The sequence below is a fragment of the Aulonocara sp. 'chitande type north' Nkhata Bay genome, linkage group LG13, assembly GCF_057382095.1.
Source record: "Aulonocara sp. 'chitande type north' Nkhata Bay isolate Kocher_YH1m ecotype deep benthic linkage group LG13, A_spYH_male_GT1.1, whole genome shotgun sequence".
NCBI lineage: Eukaryota > Metazoa > Chordata > Actinopteri > Cichliformes > Cichlidae > Aulonocara > Aulonocara sp. 'chitande type north' Nkhata Bay.
In genome coordinates, this window is record NC_141356.1 from 28776539 (window position 1) to 28799597 (window position 23059).

The 23059-nt window shown below is 39.4% G+C and overlaps 1 protein-coding gene across 3 annotated transcripts in view; it reads right to left on the reverse strand.

The window, feature by feature from the left end:
* Nucleotides 1–3921: 3921 nt before the first annotated feature.
* The window catches only part of khdrbs2 (KH domain containing, RNA binding, signal transduction associated 2), a 79505-nt gene continuing 60367 nt past the window's right edge, over nucleotides 3922–23059 (reverse strand). Inside the window, exons 7-11 of one of the 3 annotated variants that reach the window (XM_086259750.1) lie at nucleotides 17198–17280; nucleotides 16469–16527; nucleotides 8858–8954; nucleotides 6343–6395; nucleotides 3922–4010 (exon numbers count right to left, since the gene is read on the reverse strand). In XM_086259750.1, coding sequence (XP_086115876.1) covers nucleotides 8860–8954; nucleotides 16469–16527; nucleotides 17198–17280 — 237 coding nt within the window. In that variant the 3' untranslated portion in view covers nucleotides 3922–4010; nucleotides 6343–6395; nucleotides 8858–8859. Of the gene's footprint in view, nucleotides 4016–6342; nucleotides 6396–6787; nucleotides 8955–16468; nucleotides 16528–17197; nucleotides 17281–23059 lie in introns of all 3 variants that reach the window. The other 2 variants (XM_086259747.1, XM_086259748.1) reach the window with 2 other exon arrangements.

Below are 23059 nucleotides of genomic sequence, written 5' to 3' on the forward strand. Positions count from 1 at the left end.
GCGAATGAATTAAACAAATGTCAGAATGAGGGGGGGTGGTGGTGGATATTTTGACGAAACAAGTCTGCTGTTCATCTGAGCGGATTCACAACACCCCTTTCCACCCGAAAAGATAACACAAAGACGAACACCCGCATCAAATTTGAGTCGTTAAACCTGCGAGCTGTTTGACTTGAACACATCGCGAGAAGGTTTGGTGCGACTGGTTTATGAGGCAATCGATTTATTGTTTTGTAAATCAAATACGAACACACAAATCCAGAAAGAAGACAGTCGTGAACATTTATTTGAATTGTAGGGAGCTTGTATTGCTTCTATCAATCTCAAGCGTTAATCACCGTGAACCATATGTAGAGCTGGAGACAGCACCGTTCATTATGACTACCACTTTGAAAATGACAAGAGGTGAGCTGTGACTGGCTGCTGGAGTGTATTGTGGAGGCAGTGACGGGTCGGGCCCGTAAAGTAGCTTTGACACTTGGCCAGAATGCCAGCAGTGGGCTCGACTTATTTAATGAACTAACATGTTCGTGTTGGCAGCCCTAACTGAAGCATTTATTAGAGAGCTGGGAACAGACACAGGGTGCACTCAGGTTGGTAATGACAACAGCCACCAAATGACAGCACCTTTAAATAAAATAAGGTGCAGTCGTGTTGAGACTTAAAAAAAAAAAAAAAAAAATATATATATATATATATATATTTTCACTTTAGGCCACAGCAAAATAAAAGAATACTGAACAGAAAACAGGAATCCTAGTTTTCTAACCTTGGGAGATTTTTACAGGTCAAAACTAAATAAATAAATAAAAGTCTGTATATATAATACACATGTAGTCTAAGGGCGTAAGCACACATAAAAACATTAAAAAAAAATATTGTCCACCAGGAGTGTGACCTGCTGTCTTCTTAGTGCACAGCAACCTGTAACACAAATAGAGCAGAGGTAAATGGACTTGTGTACTGCTGGAAAAAAAAAACTGATAAAAGTAAATAGTTGAAAAGCATTTTACAGGTTTGCTTTTTTGTAATATTCTACTTTCTTGGCAAGAATTGGATGAGAAGATTGACACTATGGTTGTGCTGCTACTCTAATTATAAAGCCTAGAATAAAAACTGGATTTTCCCAGTCAATCCTAGTCAATCAACCTGAAAATCAGGGAGGAAGGTCTTCTGAAGCTCACTAGTAGATTGAGTTACATAGATAGAGATATAGATAGCTTGCAGAATTAATGAAGAAATAGACTAAATTAACCATTTTCTGCCTGTGTGGCATGGACCCTCTTTATCAGACTCTGAAATATGAATGAATGTTTCCCAAAATGTCAAATGATTCTTTTCTTTCTATACATCAATGAATGGAGCTATTCATGTGACAAACATGTAGTCGTGTCGTGTGAATGGATTCTGATTTGTATGACAGATGACACTTGTGTCCTTGGTGTGTAGCTGTTTGTTTGTTTATGCGGAGAGCCTTTGAGCCCCGAGTCTGACATTTTGGCTGGATGTGCATCAAATGCAGTGCGGTAATTCGCCTCCATCCACTGGCTGTCTCTTTATGAATCCCCCAGTTATAATCTGTCAACACGCGTCTGACATCCTGGGTGATGTTTTGTATAGAGACGCAGCTTTTAGCCGGAGACAATCAGCTCGTCCTTGAGATGGATATGGAAAGAGGTAGACCTCTTCTCTCTCACCTAGACCTTTTCAAATGAGCTTTTTATTGTCTTGTTAAAAACAAATAGGTGCAATTACTTGAGAAAATAAGAAAGTGAGCACGAGAGCTGTCAATAAAGAGTGTGAAGCCATCGTTTGCTTGCACAGCTGCTTTACAGAATTAGCGACTAGCCTGCAGCATGTTGCATGTCTGTGAATGTCTCCGTCTCTCTCACAGCCAGTCTGAACCCATAAGCAGATGGTATCATTACACGACTGCAGAATGTGTTGATATAACTTCAAGCTGTGCAAGGACTATTTTCTATCATTTATATTTATACTTATTTTCCTGTCTGATTACCAAGTCAGTGATGACATTTCCAGAGTGTGACTTTGTACACCGCTTGGGAATGATAGAAAACAAACTTACCTTCTAGCTGTATTCTGTCTACTATATCTATTTATTTAGGTCTGTATAAGAAATAAATACAATATCATACAATTCAAACAATAAAGATGGGACACAGGACAGAACAGCCAGTCTGGTTTTGTCTGCAGTTCATCAGTTAATTTGCTTAATCTGCACAAAAAACATACAAATCCATAATGGTTTTATAGTATTTAGTAGGTTTTATGTATCAATATCATTTCTTGGCTGGACAAAATTCTTCTTTTTGTGCTTAGGTAAGCTAAAAAAAGTGCTTTATAACTCCATTTTCTCACAGACCTGCTTTCAGCTAACTTGTGTTAAAAAAGCTTCATTGCAGTGAGTGTTTTACTTTTAGAGTGTTTTGGCCATTGTTATTGATGCCAGATTTTAACAGCGCTACCTCATCTGTTATAAACAACTACACAGGCCAACGGGAACTATAATGAAGAAGTAATATCAAAACAATCACTTGATGATTCCTCACAGAAATTATGGCTAACCTGCTTTAACACAGTTAAAGCAGGTTAGCCATAAAAGTTTGTGTTAATAAAAGTTTCCTGCTATACCTGCAAAACTGGAGAAAGATTTACCAGAGTGTGAGAATTTCCTTTTAAATATAAATCAGATCACCTCTTGATGAATAAATATGAACGAAAAGGTTAAAAAAAGAGCAAAGTAAATGATCATAGTTACCAGTATCTCCTTACCTATTTGTGATCTGTAATCTCTTTCCATCATGTTGCATCATCCCTTCTCTCCAAGTCCAAACTTATTTCTGTGTACAACAAACAGAGGAAAGAAATGATCTTTACTTTTTCATCAGCAAAGATGAAAATCCAAGAGAATCTTTACTGATTCGGCTTTTGTGTATTCTATTAGGAGTATTGAGGCTGCATAAACATTTTTGCTATAAAAAAAAAAGAGAGAAAAAACCAGCTGCTGGTTTTTATAGTGCCTGAGGCTGCAGCAAAGGTCTGCGCAATGTACAAGAATCACCATGGATACGTGCGTGGACTAATGGCATCTGAGGAGATGCAAAGACAACTGCAAAGTCTTCATGAGTTTAATTCTTTGTGCAAAGAAAAAAAAAGTCACAATGAATAATGACTCATTTAAAAAGATCCCTTTTGTAATCTCAGTGTGGGAGCAGTTTTATTAGCGGCATTCATTTTAAGAAATACATCAACATCCATAGCAGGCTTTGGGATTTCATCTCTTGGCTGGTCTTGAGCTGGCGGCAGGCTTGTTATGAAAATGGATCCGAGAGCGCTTCTGGCAAAGGGGGCATGAACATCACTGAGATGCACAGAGTTTCCAGCAGCAATGATTACTTCCAACTCATAGGTGCAGATAAACAGGAGAGCTAGTTTTAAGAGGAAAAGTACTACTGAAACTATTTTCGATTCATACTGCAAGTATAAAAATCAAACTTCAGCTATTTAAATCTATAATTTATTCATAGCAGTCATGTAACCCCTGCACTTGTTCAAAGAAAAACTGAACAATCACATGTAATCCTTTTAATTAACTGCAGTATCGCTGAAATGTTTTCAATGAAAATGCTGTTTTCTGTGGGTTCATTTAATAAGACGCACAGTGCTGCGGCTCACTGCTAGCCTACAATATTACACTGTGAAAATAACCTTGGAAAATATCCTGTGTGACAATGCTACTGGTGACGTACAAATTGACGACATCTTGTGAATATTGCATTATGTTGACACAAACATTCTTTATATATGTTCCCCAAGTAAACATTTTCACCTTATTGCTTAGGGAGGCATTATATAGCTGTTTTGTCAGGTGATTTATGGAGGACGACACTGCGTACCTACCTAGATACTTCCCCGGCCAGTGAAGGACCTGAACTTGCTTGATGGCAAAGTGTAATCTTCAGGTCTGTAGGAGCCGTTTTCAATTTCTTCTGCTCTGGAGAAGAGTAAACAATGACAATGCAACAATTATGATTGTGTCTTAATTTTACAGTACATGACTTTTGTCAGAAATGTAGGACAATGTCAGTGTGGTAGTGTGAGGTATGTTTGAATGGCTTCTTGAAGAGGCTTGCTCAAAAGCAGTTCTTACCCCCGTCTATAGGTTATATATATGTCCATAATGGAAAGATGCACATCCACAATGTGAATCTCATATTCCACCTCATCCCAAAGGTGCTCTATTGTTTTGACATGTAGTAAATGTGGGGGCATTGTGGGTACAATGAACTGATTGACTTGTTCAAGAAACCAGTTCGAGCTCTGTGACATGACACATCAGATGATGGGTACACTGTGGTCATAAAGGGATCAGCAACAATACTCCGGTAGTCTGTGGTGTTTAAATAATGCCCAGTTGGCACTAAAGTCCCCAAAGAGTGCCAAGAAACTATTCTCCATACCATTACCTATGATACAAGGTAACCGGATCCATTCATGTTTACACCAAATTCTGACCCTACCATCTGGAAGTTACAGCACAAATCGAGACTTGTCTCACCATTGTTTACTGTCCAGTTTTGAGTGAACTGTAGCCTCAGTTTCCTGTTTTTTGCTGACAGGCGAGGAACCCAGTGTGGTCTTCTGCTGTTGTAGCACATCTGCTTTGAAGTTTGACATGTAAAATAAGAGATGCTCTTCTGCAAACCTTGGTTATTCGGTTACTTGGTTATTTAAGTTAGTCTAGTCTTTCTATCGGCTCTGAGCATTTTCGCCCAGAGATGTGCTGCTCATTGGATATTTTCTATTTACCGGACCATTTAAACCCTCAACATGCTTGTGTTCAGCAGGTTCTTGACCGTGCTTAAACACCTAAATGCACTGGGTATCTGCCATTTGGCTGTGATTAGATATTTGTGTTAATGAGCAGTTGAAAAGGTGTACGTAATAAACTGGTTGGGTATAATAATAATAATAATAATAATAATAATAATAATAATAATAATAATAATAATAATAATAATGATGATAATAATAATAATAATAGTAAAAAGAATTAGAGACTAATAGAAACAGTTTTTGTCCTTGATTAAAAGCAGTATTTTTTCCCAGTGGGGACTTTTGCCCTTGGACGGATGGATGAATGAATGACATTCATAACGGTATGTGCAACTGTTGCGATGAAGGTCTTAGATAAAGCAATGTTAATAATTAGTAAATGCTACAGCTGTAATAAGCTGTGTGTGTATTATTGTGGAAATGCATAATCAAAAATGATTGTAGTGTGAGAGGTGAAAACTCTCGATTCTATTCTCAACGATTCAGCACTAATATAAACAACTACTGATGCTACATCTCACAAGGTGCATATATCTTGTTATGCATGACATGCACGGGTGTTACAAAACGCACCCTTCTATTGAAAAAAGTCAATAGAAGTGGACGAGTTATGAATAAGTCAGCAGGTATCTGACCATAGGGATTAAGCGGAACTGTATTTGCAGAGTAATAAAACAAAAACTGAAGTGAAAAATGCACACAGAGATACAATAAGAGCATTACTGAACAGCAGAAAGGAAATGTGCAATAACGGGTCCAGCTGAGACAAAAGCACGCAAGACTGACAGCATATAATCTTGGCAATAACACACACGTTGCTTTCTGCAACTCCAAAACCTCCCCCCTCATTTCTGCACATACAATTGACCTTAACATCTCGCCTTGCGCAGCGCAAATACTTCACTCTGAGCCAATCTCATACAGTCAGTACTCTACCATTCTTCTAATCAGATGATTAATTATTTCTAATTATATTGCAGTTTTAGTTAGATTCTGCTTCCTATACATCTTTTGTTTCCATTATTTTAATTGCATGTCTGTGCTTTATTGTGTTCTTAATGAGCTGTCAGACCTGTGAAAGCTCTCACACTTACAGCTAATGTAAACGAGCATTAATAGAGAATCTATCAGAATATTCCACGAGATGGAAATTATATTTCAATCCCTCAAGTGTGACACAGCCAGCCGCAAGAAAATATTGCTCTTAATCATAGAAATATAAACAAACATAATGTGGTTTATAATACTGTGGATAGTGAGCTAACGTTAAAATGAACATTCAGACATCAACATATATGAGTTTTCAGGTGGTTTTAATGTGTCACCTATGATTTCAAGTTAGCATTTAGAGTGTTTGCTGAATGTGCGAAAGGAATCCAGTGAAGAAACTTTCTAATCCTCTCCCAATTATGCCCCATTTACATGTTAAAAGTGTGAATCACTGATTATTTCTGCAACTGAGGTCGTGACAGTGTCTCCACTCACCTATTACATTCCTCTCCTCTTTGACCAAAACACACCGCGGTGTGTTTCCTTATCTACGGAGAAGAACAAATCAGCGTTATAAAGAATGAATCGGTCCTATGCATCATCGCTAGTCCACAAGTATAGAATGCATGCATGCAATATTTACACACAAGCCTTGTTACATTCCATCACTGTGAAAAAAGTAAACCAATTCAAGGTATTATAAAAGTGACATTTTATTAGAATTACTTTTATACCACCGATGTGGTGTTTAGTTTGCCGAACAATATTTTAGTGTCTTTTTATTAAAATTTATTCTCTCTTTTATAACAGCTGAATTCCTTGTGGATCTAGTTAGAGATGGGAAGGGATTTTAATTCAACAGTGCATTTATTTGGGGTTAAAACGGGCAGGTTTACTTTTTTTTAAGTGGAGGTTAGATTAGGATTATCATTAGGGTTACCTGCTTAGTGTTTAGTCTTCCTTTGAGTCCCGTGATCTACACTCTTAATGAGAGTCAGGCTTCAGGTGTACTAATCACAAAAGAGAATTCAAATTGCTAAATAGATCTCAGCTTCGATATTTAAAGAACGGAAAGTTACAGAGCAGGTTTCTCAGGTTAAATGACAGAAATGCAGAAAGGCGTTAGCAGAGACATTGATGAGTTGCTGAGGCCGTTGTTTTCCCCCCTCAGCAATGACATTCAATCAGAAGGTAAATACCAGCATCTAGATCCCGTATTGCCCACATGCTTTTCTTTAAGCTCCAAATGCTGAGAATTTTTAAGGCATTATTATGATAATATATGAGGACTTCTTACCTCTTTAAACGCCATATCAGAGTCAATCAGTGTCTGTTTAATGATGTAAAACTTCAGAGAATGAATTAAGAACAGAAATGTATTAGTTTCTTAAGAAAGTGATCAGATATTCAAGGATAACATACGGTGTTTTACAAATGATTCATTTGGGACAGGTTGGTGGGTTTTCTTTATGAAACGAGTTAGCCGTTACCTGCAAGCAGATGTTAGGTTTTAGAAACAAGAAGCTTGAATTGCGTCACGTATCGCGTTAACAAACTGCAGAACAATAGCAATTTAATGCTTCACAGGCTGCTATTTAGAAAGTCTTACACACTGTGTTGGAGGTTTATGCTGTTTTTATTAAATGCCTTATGTACAAATACAGATTACACACAGAACAAAGCACGCATTAGAAATTACACACTGTACATTGCTTTCAACCAAAACTGTGTTTTGCACGATCATGATCTCACATCATTTTGTATCATTTAAAGTCACAACATGGCCTAGGGTAATTTTGCCTGATATTTCAACATTAAACATTTTTTTAGAAGAAAATTTTAGGTCATTTAGACACTCTGCACTCAGGTCTTCAACTCTTCTTCAGGATAGGTTTCCATTTGTTGCATTTAATGTTATTTGTGTTGTGGGGAGTGTTTAGACTTGCCGTTGGTTAGTTATAGTTTTTGCAAATCAAATCAAAGTTGCAGATTAGTTCTGTTCAGATAAAGTGAGAGAAAAGCAACAGTTTTTATTTTTACTAAACCAAATCATCAAAAAAGTGGAAAAAAATTGCCTTGAAGAAATCAGTTTGAATTTCTCCATGAAGTAATTTAAACCAGACAGCAGCCACCAATCAGTGAACTCTGGAGAAAGGTTGAAGTTTTAAAAAAAAAAACTTTTTCAAATTTAAAGTGAACACATTTTCTCCGTAGCTGTGGCTGGTTAAAGACTCATCGTGCCTGTAAAGTCACTGACAAAGAGCTAAGCTGGATTTTGTGGGCCGTTTTCCAAATTAGGAAAAAAGTGCCAATAGGGTTTGAATAACTTAAAAAAAAATACTCGCATAAGAGGGCAAAACTAATTTCCCCCTAGACAAACTCGTATTTGAAGAACAGGCACAACTAAAATGAGAAAAAGTTTTGCTTGTTTTCCACATCTAGTAGCGTGTCACGGTGGATAAAAACGGACATGGCATCACTGGATGTTTCGCAACACCACGAAAATGCCTCTATTATGTGGGGCACCGAAGTCTCCTTAGCAATTAAAGCAAGTAGAGAGACGCAGCAGAGTTTTGATAGGCTCTCTAAGTCAAATTATGTCTCTATGATTGCCTGCTTTAACACAGTGAACAGGGGTTGGCTATTAAACCTTAGTAATCACTACATTAAAGACACTAAATGGAAACCAACTAGTCACGCAAATCCCACAAGAATAAATCTGCAGATTAATGTTTTAGGGCAGAGGGAGCTGGAATGAAGGGCATTTAAACAGCCAAGAACAACCTTCCTGCATATGGATGAGAACTGTTAAGTGTCTCTTTTGTTAAAAAAAGGCTCAAACATCAGTATACTGCAATAATTGTTGCTTTATGCGCTTTATGGGGGTGGGGGTGGGGATTTTCTTTTTACTTTCTGAAGAAGATGGGCCAAAAATAAAATAACTGTTACAACATTTATAATGGATTTAAAAAATAGATATAAATAGCTGAGAATTGGAGGTCTGGACCACCTTTAGTATCTGCCATAAGGATGTTTTCTGTAGCCTCCTCGCGTCAGCCGTAAAACAGGGGCTTTGAGACTGGCTCGGGTAGTTCCCCACTCCTCCTCTGCAGATTAAAGCAAACAAACGGTGGAAAAAAAGAGTTAAAAACGCATTGCAGAAAGCTGCTGCATTCACAACGGAAACGTCATGTCACAAAGACAAACTGTCTCTCTTCTCTAGCCTCTCCTAAATCTATTTTACCAAAGACAAGAAAATTTAAGCAAGCAAATTATATCCCAGGTACTATGGGGGCTTCTCTTCACACAAAATTAATTTCATGAGCTCTTTGCCCTCTGACGGACCAACACTGAGATTCGACTGTCAGCAGCTCCTTCCTTAGAGCCAAATTACATAAAGATGCCCACCTTTGCTGCGAGGCACAACGCACCGCTCCCAAATAAGAAAGTGTTTATGAAGCAGAAAATCAAATCATTGCCCCGTTGGTTTAGGTTTGGTCTGACCTCAACACCCCAGTGCACAACTCATTGTGCTGAAAATGAATGAGCCCGCAGACCTGCTGTGGCATCCGGCTTATCGCCGTTGTCATGTGACAAGGTTGTAACTCGACTTCTGGTGATTTATGCAATTTTATTTAAATAGCAGTTTTAGATGTTTCTTAATGTTTTTAGTTGAAATCCAGAGACTCCTTTATAAAATTTGGAGCAGGTGCTGATTTGGAAATTGCAAACTGGCGTTTTTTTCTTCTTTTTTTGCGAGTTTGTTTTTGGGCACAGCAAAGGTTAGTCAGCCGATAGTAACAGCTTTCTGGAATAAGCCTTTAAAGGCACATGCCCAAAAGGCAAAACAGTCCACCTCTGCAATAGGCACTGGTTAGCCCCATGAGCTTCCACTGGCACATTTACTCCTCTGGCCAAATGCAGCGAGGAGCCAGGAAGGTAGGAGGAATTTGATGCACACAGAAGTGGCTCCCTGGGTGAAGATGATTGCAAGTGGGCTGAAACCACAGTTTTCTTTTTCTTTCTCGGCTGTGAATTTTTTTTTGTATAGCAGTGCAGCAGTGTCAGCCAGGAAAGTGTGGTCAACACAACATTTTTTTCTTGTCAGGATTTACTTTAAATCAAATCAAAGGATTTTTGAGAATGTTTTCTTTCTATTCTACTATTTGCCCATGAATGTAGGGTATTACCTTTAGTAATGCTAATACTTTAGTGGGAACTGTCTTTAGTGAAAACTTCTCAAAATACAGAATGATGGATAGTGCTGACCAAAAAATCACTGGTGCTAGATATCATATAAAAATATGACACTATGGAGGCATGTGACACACGACACAGGAGCTCTAGTTTTACACTCCAACTTGATTCACCTCCAAACATAAACTGAGCATATTGCGCCCAAACACAGCAGAACCCTTCCTCCCAGCTTGGGTGTGAGTGGAGCCCTCTAATGGGTCGCCACACATGTCCCCCCTGAACACCCAAACAATCCAGGACCCGGGGCTTAATCAAACGTCCAGAACGGCTGAAACGGGGAGTCCGAGAACTGGCTGTGGGTCCACCAGGCCAGGAAAGACATGCCGAACCCTCTGCTGGCCGGACGAGCACCGGCGGGCACGGAGCGATCTCAGAGGGAGGGTCAGAGTCCAACGTCCCGGCAGCAGGTGGGCGGTCGCGGCAGGGGGCATGGGCCAGCACCACAGGAGCATTCTGCAGAACGTGTGCAGGCTTAAGGCGGTTCACTGAAACTACCTCCTACCGTCCCCCAAATCCAAAACAAAATGCTTGGGACCTGATGCAATAACCCGAAACGGGCTGTCGTAAAGCGGACGCAAGGGGGGTTGATGGGCGTCACGCCAAACCAAAATGAAAGGAGAAGATTCCAACGACTGCTGAACAAAAACATCTGGCATGCAGTGGTGCACCGGGCCAGTGACAGAAAAGGGGCCTCAGACGGTCGACCCAGTTACCACTCGTTAAAGAAGCACGGAGCGCGGCCTTGAGTGACTAGTGAAACCGCTCGCACATCCCGTTAGCCTGCGGGTGGTATGCCGTGGTGCGGTGGACCTTCCATCGCAGACCAAAGTTCCGACACAAACCGAGGGCCTCTGTCCGAGGTAATGTCAGCGGGGGGACCAAAACGCTTACTAGCCACGTGCTGAATGTCTGTAGTAAACGACTGAAAAAGGTGAGGGGCTGCCAGATGCCGGACTTCGCCGACTTCGCCGCGGAAAACACACGGAGGCAGTCAGGGGACCAGTCAGCGGGTACTCCTTCAATGTTTTAACCGAGGCGGGACGGCTTGCACCTTGTCTGGCAACGGGACCACGCTACCATCGGAGATGCGGTGCCCCAGGAAATCCAGGACCGGTAAACCAAACTGGCACTTCGAAGGGTTCATGATCAGGATTCGTGCTGGCCACCAATATGTCATCCAGACAGACGAAAACGAAAGGTAGCCCACGCAAAACAGAGTCCATAAGTCGCTGAAAGGTCTGGGCGGCACCTTTCAACCCAAACGGCATGCGCAAAAACTCGAACAAACCAAAGGGGGTGATGACAGTGGTTTTCAGAACATCCTCAGCGCGCACTGGCACTTGGTGATATCCCTGCACCAAATCGATTTTGGAAAAAAATCGAGGTCCCGGCAAGATGGGCGGAAAAATCCTGGATGTGGGGAATCGGGTAACGGTTGTTCTCTGTAAGGTTATTTAAATCCCCGTATTTTAAATCCCCACAAGGTTGCCACCGCCCATCTGGCTTGGGCACCATGTGAAGTGGAGAGGCCCAGGCGCTGTTCAAGCGTTGCACAATGCCCAGGTGCTCCATAGCCGCGAACTCCTCCCGAGCGACGGACAGTTTCATGGGGTTGAGGCGACATGCGCGGGCGAATACCGGGGTCCGACTGTGGGGATATAACACAGCAGCAGAACCCTTCCTCCCAGCTTGGGTGTGAGTGGTGCCCTCTAGTGGGTCGCCACAATATTAAACTCTTCTAAAGAGTCTTTAGGGCTGCATCTAACCAATATCTTCATTTTTACGTAATGCTTCAATTATTTAAACAATAAAAAAACAAACAAAAAAAATCAGAAGAACCAAAATATATTTGTTTTTATGTGAACAACAGTGAAAAATACAAAAGTGTTCACTTTATATCGATAGCAAAATACTACAGTAGTGGTCAGCAGCTTGTATACACTCATCATGGGCATGAATGTCATGGTAATTTTGGGATTTTACTGAATTCTTTGAACTTCTCTTTATCCGAGGTGTAATAATTGAACAGCATAGATCTTTAATAACTTTACAAAAGAAAGACTTGTGTTCACAAGTTTGAATTTATTTTTGACTGTGTAGATTTTCTCTTATCCACACAGAGTCAAAATTACAGGCTCAAATATATACATACACTTACTTAAATCTTTTAATAAGTGGTGCTCAAGGTTCTACAATTTACACAAGTTGGAAAAATCTCTCAGGGCCAAGATTATCAATTGAAACAATTGTACGTAATTTTGATGTGTAAGTGTTTACAATTAGGGTGTGTCACTACTTTACCAACCCAACTTTAAATGAAAAGAAAAGGTTCAGGATCAATAAATCTACCAACCTCCATAAACTGCAAACTGCTGAAACACCAGCATCACTGTATTGTGAGTTTGACATTGCCATGGGAAGAGAGAGCACATCGAAAAGTCAAATGCTGTCTGGAGAAGTTTTGTCTTTAGACAAGACAAAGATTGAGTTATTTAGTCAAAATGACAGGAGGAACTTTCAAGCATGTTGGTGGTAGCATCATAGTCTGGCTGTTTTGCTGCCACTGGTACTGGTACATGAGAAGGAGGATGCAAAGAAGTATTGGAACTACCTTCTCTATCTACAAATTAATATCTTTGATCAACAACTAGGCAGGCAGCTGAATTGTGGAAACAGTCGAATGATCCCAAAAACAGAACAAATTGATTCTGAAATGGATAAATTAGGCCAACATAAAGCTTACTTAATGGACTTCCCAAAGCTCCAACCTTCGCCTGTGCTTAAAAGCCGGCTCAATGCCAGGACACCAGCCAATTTAAAAGACCATTATCAATTCTGTTAAGAAGAGCGGTAAACTATCCAGCCACAATTATGCCTAAATAGTGCTGATGGCTACCAAAAGTGTCTGTTTGAGGTATAACTTATTAATGGACAGTTAGCCAAATATCAGTGGGGATATGGTATACATTTAAGCCTGTATGTACTCTTTTGATCCTGTGTGGATCACAGAAAATCCAAAATAAATTCAAACCTGTGGACCCAATTCTTTCTTTTTAAACTCATTAAATATGTATGCTGTATAATCATTCCACCCTGGAAAAAGAAAAGTTTGAAGAAGTCACAAAGAGCCCAAATTACCATGAAACAAATGCCCAACACTGTCTGTGTCATTCAGCCCTTCTGATCACATCTGTAGATTATGGTTGTGGTTATCTGTGGTTTTGTATTCTGATGTCGCCATCATAGTTTTTTGATAACAGACATGAGAGCTGGCTGAAAAACAATGAACACTGAATCCATTTATAGTGGCAACTTTTCAGTGAAAAGTTAGCCAAGCCCTGAAGCATACTCTGGTTTATCATCTATTTGAGTCTAAAAGAGAGTGTAATTAACAGAAATATGCATCATGTCTTATTAAACAAGTGCAATCAGACAGCACAACTCCCCCCAAAGGGCAAGGGCTATACTAAAACATTTATGTTTTATGCTAATGTCAGTATTGGTAATATTGAAATCCTGAATAATGACAGAGTTATTTTCACAGATTACTTGTGCTGATGTCAGCATTGCTAATATAGAAATGTAGTGTAGAACAAGGTTATTATCGTTAACGAAAACTAACGAAATAACGAAAACTAGAAGTGAAAAAACATTTTCGTTAACGGAAATAAAAATAAAAACAAAAAAAGGAAAACTAACTAAAACAGTAATGAGTGTTCACAAAACTAACTAAAATTAAATGAATTTATAGCAAAAATGTGTTTAGTTTTCATTGATGTGTGCGTGTCATACAATAGTCAAGGGTGAAAATGAAGTTTAGTTTCCAGATTTATTTCTTGCTGTCTAATTATGCCAGCAGGTGGCAGCACGTTAGTCGAGTCGTCTGTGTTGTTGCTCCGTCCACGCGCAGAATCATGTCAGGAAAAGTCGGGAGCAGTGTTGGTCAAGTTACTTGAAAAAAGTAATCAGTAACTAATTACTGATTACTTCCCCCAAAAAGTAATCCTGTTACTTTACTGATTACTTATTTTTTTAAAGTAATTAATTACTTAGTTACTTAGTTACTTTTTAAAAACACGTTTTACAACCTGAATAGGTGATAAAGCGATAGATCTTTCAGCCCAATTCTACTTTTTCTACATAATCAATCATACAAAATGTAATCAAATGGAAAGGCCCCTTTTTAAAACTTGTTTTATTAGTTTTAATCTTTTAACTTTATGCATCAAGCAAAAATTTATTATATGCAACATTCTCTGACTGGAAGAAATTTGTTTAATATTTAAACCTATTTTCTGCACATTCCAGCACATAATTTTTTTTTTTGTGTGTGTGTGTTTACACTCACTCTTTCAAATAGATGCAAGTAAAACACAGCAGAAAATAAATAAAATCAAAGAGTCCTGTTGCGGTCCTGTTGCTCTATTTTCACCTGTAAAGCAGGAGTGGGGTAGGCGGAGGTATACCCTGGTGCAGATGTGCCGCAGCAGTCAGTGGAAGAATCCAAGAGTTTCTCTGTGAATTTCCCATCACGTTGTAGCACACTCGGTGCTTGCTTGGAAGTTTAGGGGTTTTTTTCGCTGTAAAAAGAAGTTTTCTTCCCACGCACAACGGACACTAATGTTTTTGTCACTTTTTATGGAATCAAACTCAAAATAAGGTCAGTACTTCCACACTTTAAATGCTGCACGCTCATACTCTCTCCCGCACTCGATATATTATCCATTGTTGATCTGCATACAGCTGTTGTCACGAACATCGCACTCACTTACGTCACTGTCATGAGACATTCTCGCAAAAGAAATCAAGGTTTTAGTAACGCAGTAACGCAGCGTTCCTACGGGAAAGTAACGGTAATCTAATAACTGTTTTTGCAATAGTAATCCCTTACTTTACTCGTTACATGAAAAAAGTAATCGGATTACAGTAACGCGTTACTGCCCATCTCTGGTCGGGAGAAAGCGCCAGAGTCCAATTTGGGATTACTTTGAATATGACTGTGTTTTGGATAAAGCAAGTGTCTTGTAGTGGAAAGAGACAAATTATGAGGGACATTTCTAAAGGGAAGAAAATCCCACAAACTTTAAAGTGCACTTGAAAAGCTCACACAAGAAGGCTAACCTAGCTTACCTTGAGAAGGTAACCCTCATCCCCAGAAACAGACGCTAACCCCAGGCAAGGCAGCGTGATGCATCCCGAGACAACAGGACTGGGATATCTACATAACTGTGTGAGTCAATTGCCTTCAAAAAGTTTATCAATTCACTTGAACCAAAATTATGAACACCCGGTGCTGCAAGAGTTAATAGTCTCATTGGGGCCAAGTTATACATTTTATAGTTGCCTGGTATCAATGGTTGTTCATCTGCCTTTATTTATTTATTTAAAGAACCCATAGGTGGGAATGTGAGTTGTCTGTCTCTGCGTGTTAGCCCTGCGACAGACAGGCGACCTGTCCAGGATGCAGGGTATGGTAGCTGGAATAGCAACATACCCAAGGATAAGCAGAAGAGAATGACTGATATGATGAAACTGGGATTTTGTTACACTTAATTATTGCAAACACAACTAAAACTATAACTGAAACTAATCAAAACTAAACTGAAACTAAGGATTTTCAAAAAAATAAAAACTAAACTAGCAAACAATTGGTAAAAACTAATTAAAACTGATATAAAATTGAAAATCTGAAGTCAAAACTAAATAAAAATAAAAACTAATGAAAATTGCAAAACTATTAAAACCCTGGTGTAGAATATTAATTCTTTTGTGTCATTGTGTATTCATAAAATGTCTTTACTTAAAAATAATGTTTTAAAGAGCTCAGAAAAAGATATATTATTGTCCCCCAAATAAATTTTTGAGATGTTCCAGGGGAAACGAAAGCTTTTTCCTAATTTCCCGAATGACCCTGATTTTTGACCTATGACCATGAAGCATTACATATTAAATGGTGTATTTTATTACCTTAACCCATGATGATTGGAGAAATATTTGGCTTCTATAAGCTGTAAAAACTCGAGATTTCAGACCTGGATGCCAAAAAACGGTCGATGTACAAACTAAAGAAAATCAGGATCAAAGAAAATCAACACATTCTTACAGCTGAGAACCTGGAACTGCAGAGCACAGTGCAAGGTGAAAAAGGACTTCACCATTTAATCAGCCATCCAGCTGCCAAATCATTTTTATGAATCGACTAATCAAATAATCAACCCATTTTCTCATTTTTAATAATGGGGTTGTGTTGCATTTTAGCTGGATTCAACAATTTATAGTGAGTATCAGTACTGAAAAGTGAGGATACATGAAAAAGACAGTGACTCATTTCTGTTCTTGTCGGTATAAAATAAGCTCTACTTACCATAGTTGTTGTAGGATTCATCACTGGTTCCCTGCCCATATTCATAATAGTCTGAAATGCTGAAAGCAGATGAAGCGAAAACACGGGTCAAAGAAAAAAATAATAAGCTGCAGACGACTTTTCTTTTTTGTCAAATAAGGAATAAATGTGATTTCTTTGGGGGGGGAAAGGACTGCAGTTCTATTATCAACAAGACCAAACACTTTTTTACAAAATCTCTCAGTAGTCCTCTCCACTGTCTGTGTCACTCAGCCCTTATCTATTAGTTCTTAATGAAGAGACAGATCTTTAAAAAGTGGTCATAAACATATCTTCAACCACAGAAGGGCTAAGTTATTCCTAGAAAAGCTGGGCAAATTTGAACAAATTTTACTCCATTTGTTGGGGACTCAGCTGCGGATTTAGTGCATCACTAAATATTTACAGCAGCATGATGGTGTATGTGGGATTAACTACTGTGCCCATGTTGCTCAAGTTGCTCACTGATGTGTTTTTAACAGACAACAGACGTCTCTGGCACACTTTCATCAGGCTTTAGTATACACACATACTGTAGCTTTGCTGTTAGGATCAAGTCATTGTTGGTTTGGGGATTTCTTGCTCTAATGTACACCTGTGATGGCCCAGCTGGTCACAGTGGACCTTAAACATTCTGTATTGTAACAACAGATGGATGGTAACTGAGAAAAGTTGAAAAAGCCTTTCCTGCTGTGTGTGTGTTAACGTTACCTCTTTGACTGATTGCTGTAGTTATCTTCATAGGCTTCATAACTCTCATCATCATACTCTCCACCGTATCCGTCGTCGTAGGCCTGCGAGGGAACACGCGGTAAACATTAACATTGACTTGTCTCCACATCTCTATCCAGTCTAATTGGTTGGAGATAAATAATATAAAAATAATCAATAGTTAGTTCCATGGGCTAACTATATTACAGTGAGACGGTAATGGGAGAGGAAACAGAAAAATTAATGTCCAACAGGGATTATTGATTAAGGTTCGCAGGGAGCATGTCTCACTGGTAAAGCTTATTGGACACCTTCTGAGTCTCAAGCTGCAATATAGATCTGCACTATTGATAAGTAGCTATTCAGAAAATAAGCACAAAATGCAGCCAGGAGCTTTACACTCGTGTTCGATAACAATACAAGTGGCTAAACAGCACGCAGCCCACAGACAAGCCCTAAAGTTAGATATTTTGCCAACAACCTGTAAGTATTAGAAACCACTTAATTAGGGCTGCTCGATTATGGCAAAAATGATAATCACGATTATCTTCACTGGAATTGAGATCTCGATTATTTGACGATATTTATTTAACCCTTTAAGACCTACTATAGAACCATGTCCGCCAGAGCTTATATTATTTTTTTACATGTTGTAGTGCCATTTGTGGGAGCATTTCAATTTGCTATGCAACTGTTATAGCCCATATTTTAATAATATGTATACATTAAGTCCATAGTAACTACATTAATTGCAAAAAAGTGCAATAAACTACAAAAAAATTGAAAATTGTTTTTGGTTTTTTTACATATATTTCTATGGAGAAATTTAAGAGGTTTATCCCTCAAAACTTTAAATACAAAAAAGTTGCAAAAAATAGTTTACAACTACAGGAAATTTATTTTGAGTGTCTTCATAGTTTTATTTTGGAGAGACACCAATTTTTATATACTGCAGGAAAAACGAAAAAACAATCCTATGATGCAAATTAGTAAAGAAAACAGCATGTGCATCAAAATAAACTATTTCCAGCAGTGCAATTCGAGTTCTAAGCATCCCAGAAACTATTTAGAAAAGTCAAACATGACCAGTATAGGCTTTTAAGGCCTACAAGTAAAAAAACTACATTTCCGCGAAAATGACGTCACTTCCGGTTTTGGCCAGGAAATGGCGGACATGCGATAGTTAGCGGTGACGTCTGTTTCACTGTGGGAAGTGTTACGAACAGCTGATCGGATCGGCAAAGCGTGTTTCTGGAATATTATGTTTTTATTGCTGCAAGCGCTTTTTATGCAATTTTTGCAAAGCTTTACAGTATGTGGAAGGAAACCGTGACCGAGGAGAAGCTGATGGCATAAGATGTAAGTACAACTCCTCCTGTTTCATATGCAAAACAAATTATTGCGCTAGTGTTACGATCCAATGTTGCCAGTGTTTTGTGTTAGGCGTGACTGTTATGTGTTTCCTGTTTTACTTTGAAGGTCTGTCTTATCTCAGTGTGTTCAGTTTCCGCTTCCTTGTCTCGTCAGTTCTGATTTGCCCCAGCTGTGTTTCCCTCCTGTTGTCCATTCCCTGATTGCTCCCTCTATGTATTTAAGCCCTGTGTTTCAGTTTGTCATGGGTCGTGATCATTGTGGTGTTGGTATCGTAGTTTTGTAAATAGCTGTAAATAGATTTGTAAAGTAGCAATTGAGTAATTTGTTCACCTTGTATATATTGTTCACTGCAGAAGCCTAGTAGGCATGAGAAGCCATTTTTGTTGATTACGTTTTCTCCTGTTTTTGTTTAGGAAGTTAGGTAAGTGAATTGTCTTTTGTTTGGTTTTTCATTTTGGGTAGGAAAGCGTAGGGACCATTAGGGAGTTTTGTTTGTTATTTTTGGCACTGCTCACTGCTGAAGCAAATAAATGGCTGCTTAGCATTTTAAAAGATACTATTGTTTGGGTTCTTGTTTTGGGTGGAGTGTGGTGGGCCAATGTTTTGTTGCGTTCAGGACACGCCTAGACCTAGAACGTAACATAAACCTCAGACCCTCCAGCGAAGACATTTATGTTACGTTTATGTTACGTTATGTCACACAAAACACTGACAACATTGGATTGTAACACTAGCTTACACGGTTCAGGTTCTACAGGGATTTAAAAATAGTTACACAAAACGGAGCGTGCTGCTCTGACCAGCTTTAAAGGGTTAACAATGACTTTAAAAAAATAATATAAAATAGTGTGCAACACCACTGAAGTTTTTTTTTTTTTTTTTACCTCTCTTTTCAACCAACGGCAGTCACTCTCTCCTCTCCAAATAACTTCTGTTTAGCTTTCCGAGCTTCCCCCGGGTCCTCTTAATCAGCGGTCTTGCGCCACGGACCGGTTTATGCCCGACAATATTTTCACGGACCGGCCTTTAAGGTGTCGCGGATAAATGAGGGAGGGGCTAATAATCGGCTTAGTCATTTTTAATGATCGTTGAAAGCCCAGATCGGAATCGTGATTAAAATTCGATTAATTGAGCAGCCCTACACTTAATGTATATATGTATATATATATTAGGGGTGCAACGATACTCGTATCGATATTGAACCATTCGATACAGTGCTTTCGGTTCGGTACGCATATGTATCGAACAATACAACATTTGTAATTTATTTTATCAACTTTCCTTCTGACGATGCTGTCTGTGTTGAGCGCTCAGTGAATCTGCGTTCGACTACTCCGCCTAGGCTGCACTGTCGAGCGCAGATCTACTGAGCGTTCAACACAGACAGCATTGTAAGAAGGAAGAGCGCAGGGCAAGCTAGCGAGACAGAAGTTAAGCTCTCCTTGCAACATGGCAAATTGAACCTCCCCCACCCTCATTCAGATCTGGCGTTTGGAATTATTTTGGTTTTCATGTGACATATGACCCTGAAGGTAAGCGCGTCATGGACTAAAGTAAAACAGTATGTTGGATGTGCCACGCAATGCTCAATTACATGGGTGGGAACTAGTGTGTTAGCGCAGTTAGCTCGTTAACATGTTGGCCGTCTAGCCCCACGCACGGGCGATCAGGGGTAGCTCGTTAACGGAGATTTGCCGTGTTGTGGCGTTAACGTCATTTCAACGAGATTAACGCTGACAGCACTAGTGGGAACACAACGAATATGACTGCACATTTACGCCGACATCATCCTAGTGCAAAGACAAGTGGAAGCATACAAAAACAACAAGCATGCATGCTACAAACTTTACCCGAGTCATTTAGACAGCCGTTAGCTGATATGTTTAATATTGTGGCGAGCTCAGACAAGGAGAAGACGGAGGTGTCGTTTGGTCTTGCTTCCCGTGAGCTAGCCAGGGAGCACAGCCGTTTATTGACATCTGCAGAAGAACACTGCCGCTAGCTAACTGCTCAGCGCGGAAACCGCACAGCAACAACAACAACAACAACACACAGGGCGCCCTCTGACCCCGGAAGGACACATCGCAGCGAGAGGGCGTCACCCGTCACTATGGCAACATAAACAAAACATAACGGTACAAACAGAACCCCGAACAGCCCTGACGCGCTACAATATGCTGCTGAGAATATAGCCCAGAAGATGCGTATAGTATTGCTTTTATTTTGGAAAGAGCCATTTCTCTGTAATAAACTCTCCTTTCCAAAGATGAGTGATTCCTCAATCAGATACAGGGCTTGCAAAATCGCTAACCCGACGTCCCGGGGCTAGCGATTTTTCCAGTCTGGCTACCAAAATCTATCTCTGCCCTGGCCGTCGGGCTATTGTAGGAAGGAAAAATATATGTCAATGCTTTTGCATTCTTTCGGAAATGTAGCTGGGTAATTATGTCATTGGCATCGGTGAGCCACTGTCAATATGTGACATATTGAAATCGCGTTTGAATTTGCGCTTGTTTTTTGCTTTCACTTTGCAATCGCGCGAATTGTGTATAGAGAGCGACAGTACTGATTGGTGAGTGATGATAATTTGCGCACCAATTCCTCTGACATAGTCTTATCAATCGTTAGCTTACTATGCAAACATGACAAGTGAAATCTCCCGCAGCAAGCTTAAACATGTAAGAGGTTGATCGCGCAGAGAATCGCTGACCGTTATGTGTGTGTGTAAAAGCAGCACGATATATATTTTAGTTCTGCTGAGCCAAATAAGACAGGTCAGGGTGAAGAAGTGACAGCCAAAGAAAAGCTTACCACAAAACGGAAAAGTTATGACAAATCAGACTATAAGGCAAAAAGAAAGTGCAGCTTTATGGTTTCATGGACAAAATTTCTGTGGCTGCAATATGACGAGCTATATAACCGGGGCTGCACATAAGTGGTCCGCAGGTGCGCATTCGCTGTCAAAAAAAACCAAAAACGCGCACAAGATATGAAGTTGCAACGCGTGTTTGCATACATAAGATTTTCTGGAGGAGGACAGACATTTGTTTAGAACTCTTAAAGATGTCGAAGAAGCAAGCTCCTTTAAGCAATTACTTTGGTGTTCCTCCACCTCCAAAGAAATGTCAGAAGGAGTCCGAATCACAAAAGAAGCACGTATTCTCGGAAAAGTGGTTGCAGGAGGTGAGCTGGCTTCAGACAAATGATGAACGCACAGAGATGTGGTGCGGAATGTGCCGTGAAAATCCCACTCTAGCGGACAAAAACAGTGCTTTTTATATGGACGCAAACGCGCGTTGCAACTTCTTATCTGGTGCGCGTCTTTTATTTTGACAGCGAATGCGCACATGCGGACCACTTATGTGCACCCGTGTAAATAACATAATGTTCTGCCGGGTGTGTTGTTGGTTTTCTCTCGATTTCTGAGTCGACAAGCGCCTTTGTTACTGGGACCAGTCATTTTAAGAAAAGCCCCCATTAGAACCCATGAGAAATGCAAGAAATGCATTATTGCTCAGTCTGCAATATCTTTCCCAGAACAAACACCAATTGCAAATAACATACTAAAAATAAACCTGAAAAATCTGTTTAGAACAGCGTACTATGTTGCAAAGAGTGAACTACCACTGGCAAAATTTAGCAGTCTTTGCAAACTTCAAAAAGCAAATGGCCTAGATCTTGGTTCCACTTGTCTCTTACCCGTGACTTCGGTGGAAATTTCAAATTCAGGATCTGACACAGACTGATTCATGTCCTACACAGTTCTTACAAGTTCATAGAAATTTCTGTTCAATTAGAACCAAGTATTTGAGTTGATGATTGTAATTTTTATACAATGTTGTAATTTGTGTTTCAACAATTTTTTGATTGATGTTTTGTTTCCTTTACAATATTATACTTTAATGTATAATATTGTAAAGGAAACAAAACATCAATCAAAAAATTACTCTCTTTTTTTAGTCGGGCTACTTACATTTATTTTGGGCTACCAAAAACTGAAGAGTCCCTGCCCGAAGGGCTACCAGGGATTTTGAAATTTTGAGAGCCCTGAGATATATTTATTTTTTTAATTACTTTTGTTTCAGCAACATTAAATTTAAAAACTGTACTTTTGAGTTAAAATATATATTTATAATTTTAATAAATGACAAATTAAAAAGGCATGAACATTTTTTTTGTATCGAAAAAATATCGAACCGTGACACCAAAGTATCGAACCGAACCGTGAATTTTGTGTATCGTTGCACCCCTAGTATATATGTATGTATATATATATATTAGGGGTGCAACGATATTCGTATCGATATTGAACCGTTCGATACAGTGCTTTCGGTTCGGTACGCATATGTATCGAACAATACAACATTTGTAATTTATTTTATCAACTTTCCTTCTGACGATGCTGTCTGTGTTGAGCGCTCAGTGAATCTGCGTTCGACTACTCCGCCTAGGCTGCACTGTCCAGCGCAGATCCACTGAGCGCTCAAC